This window comes from Mobula hypostoma, chromosome 9, assembly GCF_963921235.1.
Source record: "Mobula hypostoma chromosome 9, sMobHyp1.1, whole genome shotgun sequence".
NCBI classification, from domain to species: Eukaryota; Metazoa; Chordata; class Chondrichthyes; order Myliobatiformes; family Myliobatidae; genus Mobula; species Mobula hypostoma.
The window spans coordinates 30,026,813-30,044,054 of NC_086105.1; the positions used below are offsets into that span (position 1 = coordinate 30,026,813).

The 17,242-nt window shown below is 38.3% G+C and overlaps 1 protein-coding gene across 2 annotated transcripts in view; it reads right to left on the reverse strand.

The window, feature by feature from the left end:
• LOC134351595 (IQ motif and SEC7 domain-containing protein 3-like) overlaps positions 1 to 17,242 on the reverse strand; it is a 422,303-nt gene that overhangs the window by 114,194 nt on the left and 290,867 nt on the right. For both annotated transcript variants that reach the window (XM_063057957.1, XM_063057959.1), the window contains exon 5: positions 827 to 988. In XM_063057957.1, coding sequence (XP_062914027.1) covers positions 827 to 988 — 162 coding nt within the window. The remainder of the gene's footprint in view (positions 1 to 826; positions 989 to 17,242) is intronic.

Genomic DNA, 17,242 nt, shown 5'->3' on the forward strand with positions numbered 1-17,242 from the left:
TTTAATCCTGAGCAAACGTATCTCACTGAAATCCTATGAGGCTTTGGTAAGCAAGCACCTGGAATTTTATAGCATGTCTGGTTTTGCTACCTGAAGGATATATTTGCAGTGGAAAGTGCATTAGACCTTGGCTTAGGTGTCCAAAATCAGGGGCGGTGGGGTGGGGTCACAGTATCAAAATTCAGGACTGGCCCTGAACCTTTGCAATTCTGTATTCAACAGAGCCAGTCACAGAGTATACTAAGAAATAAGCAAAATTGAATGACCACATGAAATGGATTTTAAGATAAAAGACTAGTCATGATCCATTGAATGACTGAGATGATATAATAGCTGAATAGCCTCTAGTTATGTTTCAATTTCTGAAGCTCCTACATAGTGCTTTAAAGCAGAGTTTAAATGAAATTGCTTTATGTGTAGCTCCACTGTAAGCTTTTAAGAAGTTTGCATCTCCACACTTTAACACTCCGGAAAAGCACTGCAATAGTATTTTACTGTACAGCAACAATTTTATGTGTTTTTTTTTACCACCCTCTTTGTGACTTTCCCCAGGAAGAGAAGCTCTGATGGATTACACTTCAGATAGAGACAGTAGCATCAAATTCATCAAGGTACAGTACTCCCACTGCCAGTAGTCTTTGTAAAAACAGTTTTAACTATTTATGATGACTGCAATGTATTGATGGGACATGGGAATAAACTCATATAGCCAGAGGTTTCTGGTATAATTCGTGAAAGATCTTTGAAGGGTGAATAACTGACTATTTTGAGTTGATAAATAGAGGGTGGGGGAGAAAGATAGATGACAGATCTTGCCATTACTCACTCCAATACATCCCTGTTAAATTGCTTCTTGCTGTTACCCAGAAATTCTCCAATCATCTGGCGGCTTAACCCTTTCCGCTGGAGCAGGAAGTGGGCAACTCCAATTGGCGTGTCAGGGATGAATCCACGCGCAATCAGAAATTGAATCCCTTTGTCAGGATTTCTGAAAAAGAAAGAACAAGCAAAGTAAATAATGTTGATGGCCACAATATGAAGCAAGGAGGAGAATACAAGGTATTCCCCCTGTCATGTCACATGGGCAAACAAGCAAGGACTTGTTTCTATTACCAACAAAGATCAGGAGATAACAACCACACCACAACACCAAATACAAGAGGTTTATCTTAATAAGATGATGCAAGGTGGCTCAGATAACCTTCAACAGTCAGAATCAGACTTCAAGTTACAAAGGAGCTGTTAGGGTAGGGGACATAACCCATTATCAACAAAGCAGTTATTGGAGAGTGGGTTAAAAGTGGAGCCAGAAGAGATGGAGAGAATTCCTTAGTTTAGCTAAGTTTTTTCAAAACTCCCTGTGGTGCAGCAGTGTAAATCTGGAATGTGTAAGATGCCAGAGATGCAGGGGGATGTGGGGGGGGGGGGGCTGGTGTTGAAAAGTGAAGAAAATATTTAAAAAATGGTTCGGTGAGTAAACAAGTGATGGGCATACAGGACCTGCTGTAGAATACAAGTCTTTGCCTGTTGAGTTGCAGCTTGCCTGTATTTAAAAATGTGGGCAGACAAAGGAATAGTCTAGTCACTTGCCAAGGCAAAATGTGAAAATTACCTTGAAGCAGAATGTCTACTGGTGAAGAAACACCAGTGGATGTTCTACTTCAAGATAGAGTCATATAGGAATATAATGATTCAGGCCATTCGGCCCATGAGTTTAGGCTGACCACGTTCCCCTCCCAGATGGTTCCAATTTCCCATCTACAGCCCATATCCTTCTAAGATCTGCCCCTCCAAGTACCGATCCGGGTGCCTCCAAAGTGATCCTATTGTACCTTCCCCAACCACTCTGGCAGTTCATTCCATATACTCACAAACTTTTTCCCCAAGGTCCCTTTTAAATCTACTCTCTCATTCTAAATCTATGTCTCTAGTTTTGGTCTACCCAACCTTGAGGAAAAGACTGTTACTATTTGCCTTATCTTGACCTTTCATTGTTTTCTCTCTCTTTCAATATTTTTATTAATTTCTACATATAAGAATATAGAGTACAAAAAGATCTAAATTATAAATCAAATAAAGGTAAAATAATACCAAATACATTATATTAGAATCTCACTTGCAATCACATTACCCTATATTCATGTAAATTAAATTAAATCATAATATTGAAATGTAATAATTTTATTATACAGAAAAAATATCTAAACCCAGTACCAAGATTGTTTGGTAAAAAAGAAAAAAAGTAAAACAAAAATCCTTATCATAAAGTGAAATATGTTATTAGCCACCACCTGTACTTTAACAGCAAGTCAAAGGTTTTGAAAATAGTTCAAAAATGGTCCCCACAATGTTTGAAAGTCTTGGCTAGATTCAGAAATTGAACAACGGATCTTCTCCAAATTTAAGCATGACATAACATCATGTAACCATTGAGCGTGAGTTCGCAGAACAACATCCTTCCATTTAAACAAGATTGTCCTCCTAGCTATAAGAGAAGTAAGCGCCAAATTGTGCAAATCAGCTGTCTCCAAAATAATATCTTTTCCTCCAACAATACTGAATAGGGTGGTTAAGGGGTTAGGCTTAAAATTTGCCTTAGAGAGTACAAAGAAAGTTTGGAATACTTCCTTCCAATTTCTTTCAAGACTTGGACATGTCCAAAACATGTGAATTAATGAAGCTTCTCCATTGTTACATCTATCACAAAAGGGAGATATATCCGAATAAAAACAAGATAGCTTATCCTTAGTCATATGAGCCCTATGGACCCCTTTAAATTGTAGGAGGGAGTGGCGGGCACATAACGAAGAAGTGTTAACCAATTTAAAAATTTCATTCCAAGTTTCCTCAGAAATTGAAGTCTTTAAACCTTGTTCCCAGAGATTTTTAATTTTGTCTAAAGGAGCATTTCTCATTCCCAACAATATACCATAAATATTGGATATTGAACCATTAAGAAAGAGTTTCAAATTAGAAATTACATCTAGTAAGTCCTTATCAGGACTATTAGGAAATGTATATAATTGAGAACGCAGGAAGTCTCTAATTTGTAGTTATCGGAAAAAGTGGGTTTCTGGTAAGCTATATTTAGCTGACAATTGCTCAAACGAAAGGAGACTTCCTCGAACAAACAAATCCTGGAAGCATTTAATACCCAATATATCCCATTCTTTAAACACTGGATAAGTCATAGAGGGTTTAAAAAAATAATTAGAAAAAATGGGACTTGAAAGAGAAAATCCCATTAAACCAAAATATTTTCTAAATTGTACCCAGATCCTCAAAGTATGTTAAACTACCAAATTATCAGTTAATTTACTTAAGGATAAAGAAAGTGAGGATCCAAGAAGAGAAATGATTTAAAAAAATTATTAACAGACTTAGCTTCTAAAGAAACCCATATTGGACAGTCCTCACCGTTAATATAATATGACCAAACCGTAAGATTTTGTATATTGACTGCCCAATAATAAAACCTAAAATTTGGTAATGCTAAACCTCCTATCTTTTTAGCTATTTGAAGATGAACTTTATTTAGTCGAGAATGTTTATTTTTCCATATATAAGAAGATATAATAGAATCAAGAGAGTCAAAAAAGGATTTGGGAATAAAAACGGATAAGGCCTGAAAAAGATATATAAATTTAGGTAAAATATTCATTTTAATAGAGTTAATTTGGCCAATCAACGATAACGAAAGGGGCAACCAGTTTCATAGTGCCCTTTTTACATAATTCAGCAGGGTAAGAAAATTTTCTTTAAGTAGGTGTTTATAATTCTTGGTAATTTTTACACCCAAGTAGGTAAATTGATTTATTACAATTTTAAAAGGAAGTTTAGTATTAATTGATACCAAATTATTCAAAGGAAAAATTTCACTCTTATGTAAATTCAGTTTATATCCTGAAAACTGGCTAAAGCAAGAGAGTAAAGAAAGTGCAGGAGGTAACAAAGTCTTGACATTAGAAATAAAAAGCAATAGGTCATCAGCATAAAGCGAAACTCTATGGATAGTACTTCTCCTTAAAATACCAATAACATCATTAGATTCTCAAAAGGCAGTGGCTGAGGGTTCTAAGGCCCGATCAAAGAGCAAAGGGCTCAAGGAACAACTTTGTCTGGTTTCACGTTGAAGTTTAAAAGGTTTGGAATTCTGAAAATTAGTAAGAACCTGAGCAGAGGGAGATAAATAAAGTAATTTAATCCATTTAATAAAATTGGGCCCAAAATTAAATTTTTCTAAGGTTTTAAATAAATAATTCCATTCAACCCGATCGAAAGCCTTCTCAGTGTCTAAAGATATCACACATTCCGATATCTCCTTAGAAGGAGAATAAAATAACATTTAATAAGTGATGAATATTAAAGTGGGAATATCAATTTTTAATAAATCCAGTCTGATCATCAGGAATGATAGATGGTAAAATATTTTCAATCCTACAGGCCAAAACTTTGGATAGAATTTTAGTGTCAACGTTAAGTAAGGAAATTGGTCTGTATGAAGAGCATTCAGTTGGGTTGCTATTCTTTTTAAGGATAAGTGAGATAGAAGCTTCATAGAAAGATTATGGCAACCTACCTAACTTAAAAGAATCTGAAAAAAACAGAATATAAATGAGGTATAAGCAGTAAGGAAAATGCCTTATAGAATTCTGCAGAAAATCCATCAGGACCCGGAGCCTTTCCCAAGTGCAATGAATGTACAGCCTCGGCAATTTCCTCATAAGAAGTAGGTTGATCCAACTGCTTACGGTTATCATTGGAAAGTGTAGGAATGTTTAATTGGTCTAAAAAATTATTCATAATAGTTTTATCTTTAGGAGGGTCAGAACTATAAATTTTAGAATAGAATTCTCTAAAAATATCATTTATTTCTGAATGGTCAGTTTTCCTATCACTATTAGCTTTACAAATTTCTTTAATTTGCCATTTAGCTATAAAGGTTTTTAATTGGTCAGCCAGTAATTTACCTGTTTTGTCTCCATGAATATTAAATTAACTTTTATCTTTTAGGAGTTGAGTTTCAATTGGATAAGTTAAAAGAAGATCATATTTAGCTTGAATTTCAACACGCCTTTTATATAAAGCAGGATCTAGAACTAAGGCATATTTTTGGTCTAATTGCTTCAACTGGTTAGCTAACTCAATTCTCTCTTTATTAGCTTTTTTCTTGACACTTGCAGTATATGAAGTAATTTGTCCTCTAATATAGGCCTTAAAAGCATCCCATATAATAATACTAGAAGTCTCTTCTGGTGTATTCTCTTAAAAAAAAAGAATAAGTTGTCTCTCCAGAAACTTTAAAAAATCCTTATCAGATAGCAAAGTTAGTTTAAAGCGCCAAGATCTGTTTGTTTGAGGAAGACCAGGGAGATTTAAAGATAACAGCACAGGGGCATGATCTGAGACAGCAATCTCTTTATATTCACAGGATCGAACTAATGGAATTATTTGGCTATCAATAAAAAAAAATCAATCCTGGAATACATATGGTAGACATGAGAAAAAAAACGAGTACTCCCTGTCTAGTGGGTGTAAGAAATGCCATACATCAACAATACCACATTTCCTTATGTAGCCCCCCCGGCCACCCTCAGGGTCGCTCGGCTCGCTGTCGTCTAGGGAAACAGCCTCGGCCCCGCCAAATTGGATAATTTGTTTGTGTGGATGCTGTGTGAGGTACCCCACCCCACCCAAATAACAGACAATACACCAGATGCAATTAAATGATTTACAGTTTATAGATATTACTGGAACTATATAATTAAAAGAGAATAAAATATAAAAGGAAAATAAAAGGCGCCACACTTATCAAAGTTCAATCTCTTCGTGCACAAAAACCATTGGAGCTCAAGGACCTTCTTCTTCACCCTGCGACCCCTTGGACCACCTCGACCGGCCGCCTGGGACCAACAATGGTGGTCGACCAGACGCTCCACATGAGTCCGTCCCCATTTCCTCGCCGAATGTCCCGCTCGGGGTCTGACCCCGTTAGCGGACTCACAGCACCTCGTCCATCCTCTGTCTCGCTCTCCCGTCTTCTCCCCCAAAACCCCGCGCATACAGTATCTTCAAATACACCAAAACTATAACAACTATCCCAATTGGTTAATAGCACTCTTTTATCACACACTAAAGCAGAAACAAACTGTTAGCACAAACTTTCTCAGCATTTAACACAACAAAGCCGCATTCCCCAGATTAACATAACAAAGACGCCATTTTAATTAGCCTCCGCAGTAACATAAAAGTCGAAACCCCCTTACACTTAGAAAAGATTGAATAAACAAAGCTGATTTATTAAGTGTCACTGGTTTAAAAGATGACCTATCTAAAGCTGGATCGAACCAGCAATTAATGTCTCCTCCCATTACCAATGAGTCTGGCAAAAACGAAACAAAAATGCTCAAAGAATCCTGGGTCATCTGTATTCGGGGCGTACAAATTAGCAAATACCATTAATTTATTATCTAATTTTCCTGGCACTATGACAAAACGCCCATTAGTATCAGACACTATTTTACGTTGGACAAAGAGAACTGTATTATCTATAAGGATCGAAACGCCTCTAGACTTAGCTTGAGAAGAGGAATGAAAATGTAGCTCCCTCCATCTACTGAAAAGGCGTAAATTGTCTCAATTACATAAGTGAGTTTCTTGTGGAAAAATAATTCGAACCTTAAGTTTTTAATATATGCAAAAATCTTATTCTGTTTCACAGGGTGATTTAATCCTTTCACGTTAAGACTAAATAAGTTAACAGTTTGATCCAATTTTTAATACTATTTAATAGAAAGGTTAAAGTAATAACCATTGGAATGTATATTAGAACCAAACAATAAACCTTGAAACGTGGTAATCAAGCATCAGATTTGGCTAAAAATCCAAAACAGCTTCCAGAAAAAAAATCCATCTCCCCACCCTCCTCCCAAAGTCCGAAAGCTGGTCAAAAGAAAGCTGACAGCTAAATCTAATGACATCACCCTCCCAAAAAACCTACTGGTTTAGCTCCTAATTGGTTTCAAGGTTAACTGCATTTCAACCTAGACAAAACAGTAGACAAAGAAAAAAAGCTTAACCCTCATAACAAGAACACATATAGATTAATTATAAATGCAAACAACAGGAATTCTGCAGATGCTGGAAATTCAAGCAACACACATCAAAGTTGCTGGTGAACGCAGCAGGTCAAGCAGCATCTGTATTACAGTTTCAAAATGATAAAATGAAAAATACCCAAACTAAGCCTCATTGACAGAAAAAACCTCGAGAAAAGTAAGTATAATATAAAATAATCAAAAAACCTATCAAAAGTCAAAACTTATGAATACACAAGAAATTAACTCGTTACAATCTTGTTCTCGAAGTAAAGCATTTAAGGTTTCAAAAGGAGAGATAGCTACAGAGGTTTACCAAAAGTAAAAGAAGCAATTATTCGTGTAGAAAGATACTGAACAGTTAATTTTCTGATTTTAAGAATTTCTGAGCTTCTTCACTCGAATGGAACCATTCCTTAGAGCCATCCTTCAGTATAATTCTGAGCCAAGCAGGATAACGAAGAGAAGGTTTGAAACCTTTGTTAAAAAGTTCCCACATAACCATTTTGAACGTAGCACGCTCATTCATGACCTTGGGTGAAAAATCCTCGACGATCCTGATCTTCTGACCCTTATAATCAATCATTCCTCTTCAACAGGATTCATGAATTAAATGATCCTTTGTTTGAAATTCATGAAAACAGATTATTACTGATCTGAGTCTCTCTCCTGGAACTGGTCTAGGCAATCTATGAGCTCAATCAATCATAGGTAAAGACGTTAAAGTTTTAGGAAATAATTGTGCCAAACAACTTGCAAAGAATTCCGTAGGTTTATCAGCTTCCATTGACTCTTCAAGGTCCAGAATTCGTAAGTTATTTCTTCTGCTTCTATTTTCTAAATCGATAATCTTCTGTCTTAATTTTTCATTAGACTTGGATTGTTTTTCACAAAGCTTTTACAGGTCATTAATTCTCGCATCCAAAATCGTCAGAGTTGCTTCATTCTCTTCTATTCGTTTATCATGTTCAGTTAAGGTTTTTTGAATAGAATACAATATGGTATCTATTTTTTTAATTTCAGGGCTGAGTTGCTGGAAATTCTACTGGAACTCCTCGAAAGATTCTTTTCTGTGTTTTCGAAGCAGTTCCTTAATAGATTCGAAAGTTGCGGGAGGCTCTTCTTCTTTTTTGGTACTTTTGGCACTCCTTGTAGCCATAGTAAAGCAATATCACGTTTAAAAGTAAGGTTTCAAAGCAGGTTGAAAACAGTAAAGTAAGTAAAATAGGAGCAACTGTAAAAAGCTGCTAATCCATCAACGACCAGCAGGAATCCCCTCATTGTTTTAAACATTTCTATAAGGCTTTGTCCCATTTTCCTACGTTTCAATAATAAAGGTCTAGCCTGGCCAGATTCTCCCTATAACTCAGGCCCTCTGGCAACTCTCTCGTAGATCTCTTCCACACTCTTTCCAGTTTAAACACATCTTTCCTATATCAAATCGAGAGAGGACGCCAGGGCAAGAGATTTAAAAAGCAGCACCCGCAGGCTTTCAGCTTTTTCCAGTGGCACAAACGAATCACAATTCATTAGCAAGGGCAAATAAAAATAAGATAGGGACAAGCACAGCAGCCATTGATGGAGTGGGCCAGTGTTATAGTGAGGAGGTTTTGGCTCAACAGGCTTGGGTGAGATAGGTTTCTGGTAAGTTTCTTCATCATTCTTCATCTGTTAGTTCACAGTGAGATCAGTGAGAATGGTTCCAGAGGATGTGTTGTGTTCTTTGTGTGAGATGTGGGAATTCTGGGAGACTTCCAGCTTCCAGATAACCACATCTGCACCAAGTTCATTGAGCTGCAGCCCCTCAGAAAATGTGTTAAGGAACTGGAGCTGTAGCTCAATGACCTTCAGCTCAATGGGAAACTGAGGAATAGATAGGAGCTACAGGGAAATGGTCACCCCTAAGTTGCAGGAAGCAAATAGCTGGGTGACTGTCAGGAGAGGGAAAGGAAATGGGCAGCCAGTGAAGAGGACCCCTGTGGCTGTTTCCTTCAATAATAATTATGGTGTTTTGGATACTATTGAGGGGGATGACACAGTGACTGGGTCTCTGGGACAGGGTCTGGCACAGTGGCTCACAAGGGAAATGGGGAGAAGAGGACTGCAGAAGCGATAGTGGATTCTATAGTTCGAGGAATAGACATGAGATTCTGTGGATGTGATAGAGACACCTGGATGATACATTGCCCAGTCCCCCACCTCCAGTTGCCAGGGTCAGGTATGTCTCAAATCAGATCCATAGCATTCTAAAGAGGGAGGGTGGGCAGTCAGAAGTCTTGGTACACATAGACACTAATGGCAAAGATAGGAAAAAGGGAGAGGTCCTGAAGAGAGAGTTCAGGGAGTTAGGTAGAAAGCTGAAAAGCAGGACCTCCATAGTGACACTCTCTGGATTGTTGCCTGTGTCACGCACCAGTGAGGGTAAGGATAGGATGATTTGGCAGATGAATGTGTAGCTAAGGAACTGGTACAGCAGGCAGGGCTTCAGATTTCTGGGTCACTAGGATTTCTTCTGGGTATGACCTATGCAAAAGGGATGGGTTATACCTGAACCCGGGGCGGGGGTGGGGGGGTGGGGGGAACCAATATCCTTGAAGGCAGGTTTGCCAGAGCTGGTGGGGAGGGTTTAAATTAAATTGGCAGGGGGATGGGAACCAGAGTGATAGGGTTGAGGATGGGGCAATTGGTATACAAGTAGATGCAGTGTGTAGTGAGACTGTCGGGTAGAACATACAGATAGTAGGGCAAAACTGCAGTCAGTGGAATGAGTTACAGTGTGTCATGGGGTCAAATTCTAAAAGGGAGATGAATACAGGACTGATAGTGTTATATTTGAATGTACACAGAATACTGAGTAAGGTAGGTGATCTCTACCCACAGTTAGAGGTTGCTAGGTATGATGTCGTGGGAATCATGGGGTCATGGTTGAAGGAGGATTATAGTTGGGATTTTAACATCCAAGGATACAAACTGTATCAAAAAGGCAGGCAGGTAGGCAGATGGAGTAGGTTGGCTCTGTTGGTAAAAAAATGAAATCAAATCCTTAGAAAGAGATGACATCAGATCAGAAGATGTAGAATCCTTGTGGGTAGAGTTAAGAAACTGCAAGGGTAAAAAAAAAACCTGATGGAATTATATACAAACTTCCCAACAGTAGCCAGGATGTGGGTTACAAATTACAACAGGAGATAGAAAAGGCATGTTAACAGGGCAATGTTATGATAGTCATGGGGGATTTCAATATGCAAGTAGATTGGGAAAATTAGGTTGGTACTGGATCCCAAGAGAGAGAATTTGTAAAATGCCTACAAGTTAGCTTTCAAAAACTGCTTGTGGTTGAGCACACGAAGGGAAAGACTATTCTGGATTGGATGTTCTGTAATAAACCAGATGTGATTAGGGAGTTTGAAGTAATGGAACCCTTAGGAGACAGTGATAATAAAATGATATAATTCACCCTGCAAATTTGAAAGTGAGAAGCTAAAGTCAAATGTATCAGTATTTCAGTGGAGTAAAGGGAATTACAGAGGTACGAGAGAGGAGCTGGCTGAAGTTAATTGGAAGGGGACACCAGTAGGGATGATGGCAAAACAGCAATGGTAGAGTTTTTGGGAGAATTTCAGAAAGCACAGGATAGATACATTCCAAAGAAGTATTCTAAAGGCAGGATGATGCAACCATGGCTGACAAGAGAAAGTCAAAAACAACATTAAAGCACAAGAGAGGGAAAATAACAGAGCAAAAATTAGTGAGAAATTAGAAGATTGGGAATCTTTTAAAAACCAACAGAAGGCATCTAAAAAAGCCATTAAAAGGGAAAAGATGAAATGTGAAGGAAAGCTAGCCAATAATATTAAAAGGATATCAAAAGCTTTTTCAGATATATAAAAAGTAAAAGACAAATGAGTGCAGACATTGTACTGCAGGAAAATTATGCTGTGGAAGTAGTAATGGGGGACAAGGAAATGGCTGATGAACTGAATAAGCATTTTGCATCTGTCTTCACTGTGAAAGACACTAGCACTATCGCAGATGTTCGAGTGTCAGGGGGCAGAAATGAGTGCAGTTGCTATTACTAGAGAGAAGGTGCTTGGGAAGCTGAAAGTTCTGAAGGTGGATGCCACCCAGACCAGAAGGACTACACCCCACTATTCTGAAAAAGGTGGCTGCAGAGATTTTTCAAGACGGGAGGGAGGCAAAAGAAAGGAAATTATGGGCCAGTTAGCCTGACCTTAGTGGTTGGGAAGATGTTGGAGTCAACTGTTAAGAATGAGGTCTCAGGGTCCCAGGAGGCACGTGATAAAATGGGCCAACATCGGTATGGTTTCCTTAAAGGAAAATCTTGCTTAACAAATTTGTTGGAATTCTTTAAGGAAGTAACAAGCAAGACAGACAAAGGAGAATTGGTGGATGTTGTATACTTGAATTGTCAGAAGGCCTTTGATAAGCTGCCACACATGAGGCTGCTTAACAAGATAAGAGCCCATGATATTACAGGAAATATACTAATAGCATGGGTAGAGCATTAGCTGATTGAGACACTGGAGAGGGATCAGAGGAGACTCATGAGAATTTTTCCAGGAATGAAAGGCCTACCACGTGAGGAGTGGTTGATTGTTCTGAGCCTCTTATCGCTGGAATTTAGAAGAACGAGGCTGGATCTCATTAAAACCTATTGAATGTTGGAAGGCTTATACAGAGTGCATATGGAGAGGATGTTTCCGATTATGGGTATGTCTAGCAGTTGAGGGCACAGGCTCAGAATAGAGGGACATCCATTTAGAATGGAGATGAGGAGGAATTTCTGTAGCCAGAGGGTGGTGAATCTGTGGAATTATTTGCCATAGGCAGCTGTTGAGGCCAGGGCATTGGATGTACTTAAGCTGGAGATTGATTGGTTCTTGATTAGTCAGGGCTTGAAAGGCTATGGGGAGAAGGCTAGAGAATGGGGTTGAGAGGGAAAATGGCTCTAACGTGATGAAATGGCAGAGCAGACTCAATGGGCCAAATAGGTTAATTTTTTCTCATATCTCTTATGGTCTTATCTGCAAGACCAAAATTGTATACAGCTCTCTAAGAGTGGCCCACCAACAACTTATACAATATGATATCCTAACTCCCCATGTTTAGTGCTCTGACTGAAGAAGGCCAGCAAGCTATATGCCCTTTTCACCACCGTGTCTACCTGTGATGCTGCATTCAATGGACTAAGTCCCTGTGTTCCATTATACTCCCTAGTGCTCTATCATTCACATGATAAATCCTATACTGATTTGATTTTCCAAAGTGCATTGTCTCACACTTATTTAGCTGATATCTGTTTGCTATTTCTCAGCTTTCTCTCCCCAAACTCATCAAGATCCCCTTGTATTCTACAATAACCTTCTTCACCATCAACAACATCTGTTAAATCTGTGTCATCCTTAAACCTACTAATCAAGCCTTGTACATTTGCAACCAAATCATTTATGTAAATAATGAATAACAAGGGTCCCAACACTGTGACACATCACTAATTACCAGCCTCCATACCAAGAAACAACGTTCAATCACCAGGCTCTGCATGGTAGAAGTAGTTACGATTATGAAAGGCCATAGGTAGTATAGGCAGTCACTTTCTCAGGATGAAACTATCAAATAGCAGAAGACAAATGTTTAAAGTGAGAGGGGGTCAGTTTAAAAGAGTTTTGTGAGGCATGTTTTTAGACAGAGTGTGGCAGTGCTGTCCGTGGAGATAGAAGATGCAGATGTGATAACAATGTTTAAGAGGCATTTAGACAGAGACACGAACAGGCAGGGAATAGTGGGGTACAGGCCAGGTGCTGGCAGATGAGATTAGTTTTTATTGGCGTCATGGTTGACACAGACATGATGGGCCAAAGGCCTGTTCCTGTTCTGTACTTTTCTATGTCCTCCTTCTGTGCATTACCATGTCTTCTACATGCTGTCACTCAATTCCTTCACAGTTAAACTCATTCATTGAAATAGTCAGAATTCAATTTACCTTCAGCATCCAACTATGCAATTTTTTTATATTCAAAGGACATGAGCACCATTGGTGAAGTCGTACTGACTGCCAGGTCATAATGCAGTCTTGACGTGCTTCCGACTATGAAAGGAGCGTAACGACACAATGCTATTAGGGAGAGCTCCAGGAATTTGAATCAGCAATGATGTAATGGTGATTTATTTTTAGATAAGTTATTGTCTCAATCAGAGCAGAACCTGCAGGTGCTTGACTTTACCATATACTTTACACTGGATGGCTGAGGTTACAGGTTTCATAGTTGCTCTGAAACTCACCTTGGCATGGTGCTAAAGTACATTCAGATAAAGGTACACTGGCACTCTGCTGACAAAATAGTGAATGTTTAATATGACAAACATGGAGCCAATCTGGCAGGCTGAATTTAACCATTTGATGTGGCAACAATCAAGGCCACGGGAAAATATTCACCCGGTAAGAGATATTCACAAGGAGGGAAACTAAATGATTGAAAACCTCTTCTCTGACAGTCATGACCCCAAAAGTTATATGAGGTGGAACATTCACATGAGATTTCTGGCTTAAAGTAGTTCCAAATATTTCACTTCTTGGGTTTTCTATGCACCTACTCTGCTCTCGTTAAAGATGGGATGTTTATAGTGTCATGTAGCCCTGCGTAATATCAGCATTCACAATTCGGTGATAAGACATCACAGGTTGTAGGATTGCTTTAATCCCAACTAACTATGCTGCCCCGGCTGTTTAGCATGCATGAAAGCCTGTGTCATAGTTTCACCAGTTAACACCTGACTTCCAGTTACATTTACTACTATTCTCATTGGACAATGTGGTGTGATGGTAATAATAATGAGGTAAATGCTGCATTGCATGGACCAGAAACGTGTTCTTGCTGAGGGGTCAATTTGTCCCAGTTCTGACTTTTTGTTCCCTCTCAACTTAACCCATTTACTGCAGTGTTGGGATCACACAACACAATAGAGTGTAAAGATCAGATTTCATCTCCACAAAGACTGTGCAGTGCTCACTCCTTCAAATCCTCTCCCAGAAAGATGAATTTGCAACAGAAAAACATGCACGGTCAAGGCCAGTTAGTTTTATTTCTTCTGTGTTGCTTTTGTCACCAGCTGAGCCTGGATGAGCCCAGTAATTGTGTCTTTCAAGGTAAGGCAGCTTGGCCAGTGTTATTCTTACAAGTCCCCTTCCAAAGTACAACATGATAGCATTCAACATGAGGAACAACTGATTCATCATTTGAGGGAGGGCATCAGTTAGAGGTTAATAAGAGGAGACCATGTTAGTGTTTGATTTGATGCTCATGAAAGCTCATGTCATCTAATGTGAATTGTGAGATTCCTAAGACCGTTCTTTCATGACTATACACATCTGCATCATCGTCTCTACCAGAGGGAAAAGACATCACCAAAGATGGTTACAGTGGAATCCACGGTATTAGTTTAATGGTGTGACTCGGGAATTATGACTGATCAGGTTGTACTTGAGCATCCTGTGGGGCAGCTCTCCTAATTTTGACTGTAGTGTACCAAAACAGCAAAAAGAACTGCAAGCCCATTTTCTTAAGCCACGTACTCATTCACAAAAAATGTTGAAATTGAGATCTTAGAAGAAAGAAAATAGACCAGATTTCAGAAAGATCTCATGATGAAAACTCAGGATATATAGAATCAATTACAATGTCCATAGATCTTTCTTGTCTCCAGTCCAGCACCTCTCATGTTGGTCAGTGTTGGCTGTTTAGATTTTTTCATTAATTCATTCTGAGTTGCATTTGTACTCTAATTCTGAAGACTCGAGCCACAGTGTGTGTACATATGGACAACCTTACATGGTGCTTTATCACCTTGTCACATTGAGGGCATAGTCATACAAATACAAATTCTGAAGAACAGAAGAAGGTGCCTCCCAATATGCTGGGCCAGGTATTCATTGCGCTAGTCCTAAGCACAATGTGAGTTGTTCCAAGCATATGAAGATATCTCTCACTCTGATGTTAACCAGCTGTCCATACCTGTTGCCAAGTTGCCTAATCACAATAAATTTTTCTGACTGTTCTGAATCACCAACTTATTCCAAAACCTTGATACCAACTGAAATATCCAATAATATGAAGAACAGACAGTTCTCCCTGCTATTTCCCATTCCAATGACCTGACTTCCAAATGGTTGAATTTTTTCTGAATCGTGGACTTGTCTCATGGTGCTTTACAACCTTTAAATCTGCCTCCTACCAATTAATCTCCTCTAATCCCACCAAACCAACACAATCCCCGCAAAATCATCCATAAACTATTTACCGCAAATTTTCTCCATCAAATTCAAAAGTTATAAATTAAATATTCTATTTATTAAAGAAAAAGAATACTTCAATCACCATGCAGTTCTGTGACTATAATTGCAAAGTATAGCACGGAGCATCAGCACTGCATTCCAACTCCCACACAAATATTTCTGCTTAAATGGTTTACTAAATAATGGTCTTCCCTTAATGGGGAGCTTTGTCATAAAAAGACACTTTATCAAGACTTGGTTCTCACTAGGCTGATCAGAATTCAAACTGTTGATTCCTTGAATACCACGCTATAATAATGGATTCTAACGCAATGTTTAGAAATATCCACATGCAAAAAGGACATTGCAGTGCCGGTCCAAAGAGAAGATCCAATATCTGACTAGAACAGTTTATTACCATCACAAAATTATGAAGGATGATACGACCAATATTCCATCTGTAACCATGTGTCTTAAATTATTGCTCCTAAGTGGCTCTTGCTTGTACAACTTCAGAGAATCTATTATTCAGTGCCACTGTTAATTACTTTATGCCAATTACATAGCATTATGAATCACAAGATTATCGGAGGCTTCTCACATTAGGAGAATAATGTTGGAACAATATTGCAATACAGTTTTCTAATCAATGCATTCCACATCTCAGCTCAATAGATGTATGCATGTGTCTGCCTCCAATTTTAGATACCATACCCAATTTCTATGCCAAAATAGACAATAATATTTGTCCAGATCATTTTTTGTAGACCTTCTCGTCTCTTCCCATCATAGCTGCAGGAATTACCAACAGGCTCCCCCTAATGATTCCAGGGAGCCACATTAAGAAGTCGTGGTTTACTTCTTTGTGGGATTTTACTGGGATGGATGGAGAGAGGGCAAAAGACATTTCCAATGGAAATAGGAGAAGGAAAATCTTTTGAAAAATACTTGAAGACCCATGACCTACACAACTATTGATAAAGTGTTGGAAGGTTTAGAAAGGATAAGTTTAGACTAAGTTCTTCTCAACTGATTTAGTTACAATTAGCTGAATTGTGGAATTGTTCATTCTTTTTACAATGTTTTGGTACTAATTTTGTTTGTACAAAGATATTAGGAATATACTTGACAAACAAATGGCAGTTCTGTAATATTTGTACTTACTTCAGTGTCATAATTTGAACTAAACTATTTTAAAAATGAAAACTTTTCAGTAGCAGAAAACAACTTCAAACTCTGGAATAAAAATTAATTCATTTAATGCTGGAGATATGACAAATTATCAAACAGACCAGAAACAGATACCACACAATAGGAACTTTAAGGAAAAGATTAGTTTTCATCCCTGTTAACTCCACAATGGTTGGAATTGTCATCAGGCTTTCATGTTGCAGTAGCATTGGATTTTAGGAGAAGGAAAAATAATCTAAGAGACTACTCTGATGTCTAAATATAGTACAATTCCACATTCTGAGAGAAATCCAATGAATGCAATTTCAAACTCGGAAAAGCTTTTTATCTTCATTCCATTTCACCATAACCACCAGAAACTTGGCTAAACACAAGGAAGAGAGCTTTAGGACTTGCAAAGAAGCTAGGTCAGCCAATCAGTTACAATCAGCCTTAAGAAGAGAGCAGAAAAGAATCAGCCATCTGGCAAAGTAACAGGAATACTCAAGAGAACTGCTTGCATGGTATCCTGGCTTCTTGAGAATTGTGTCAACAGAATTTGTTATGGCTAGATTATTTGTATACATAGATTGGATGCAAAATACATTTAGCAACGTGAATTTTCTATTTCTTGCAATAACCACTTGTGTACTCATTCAAATAATACATCTCACACGTACAG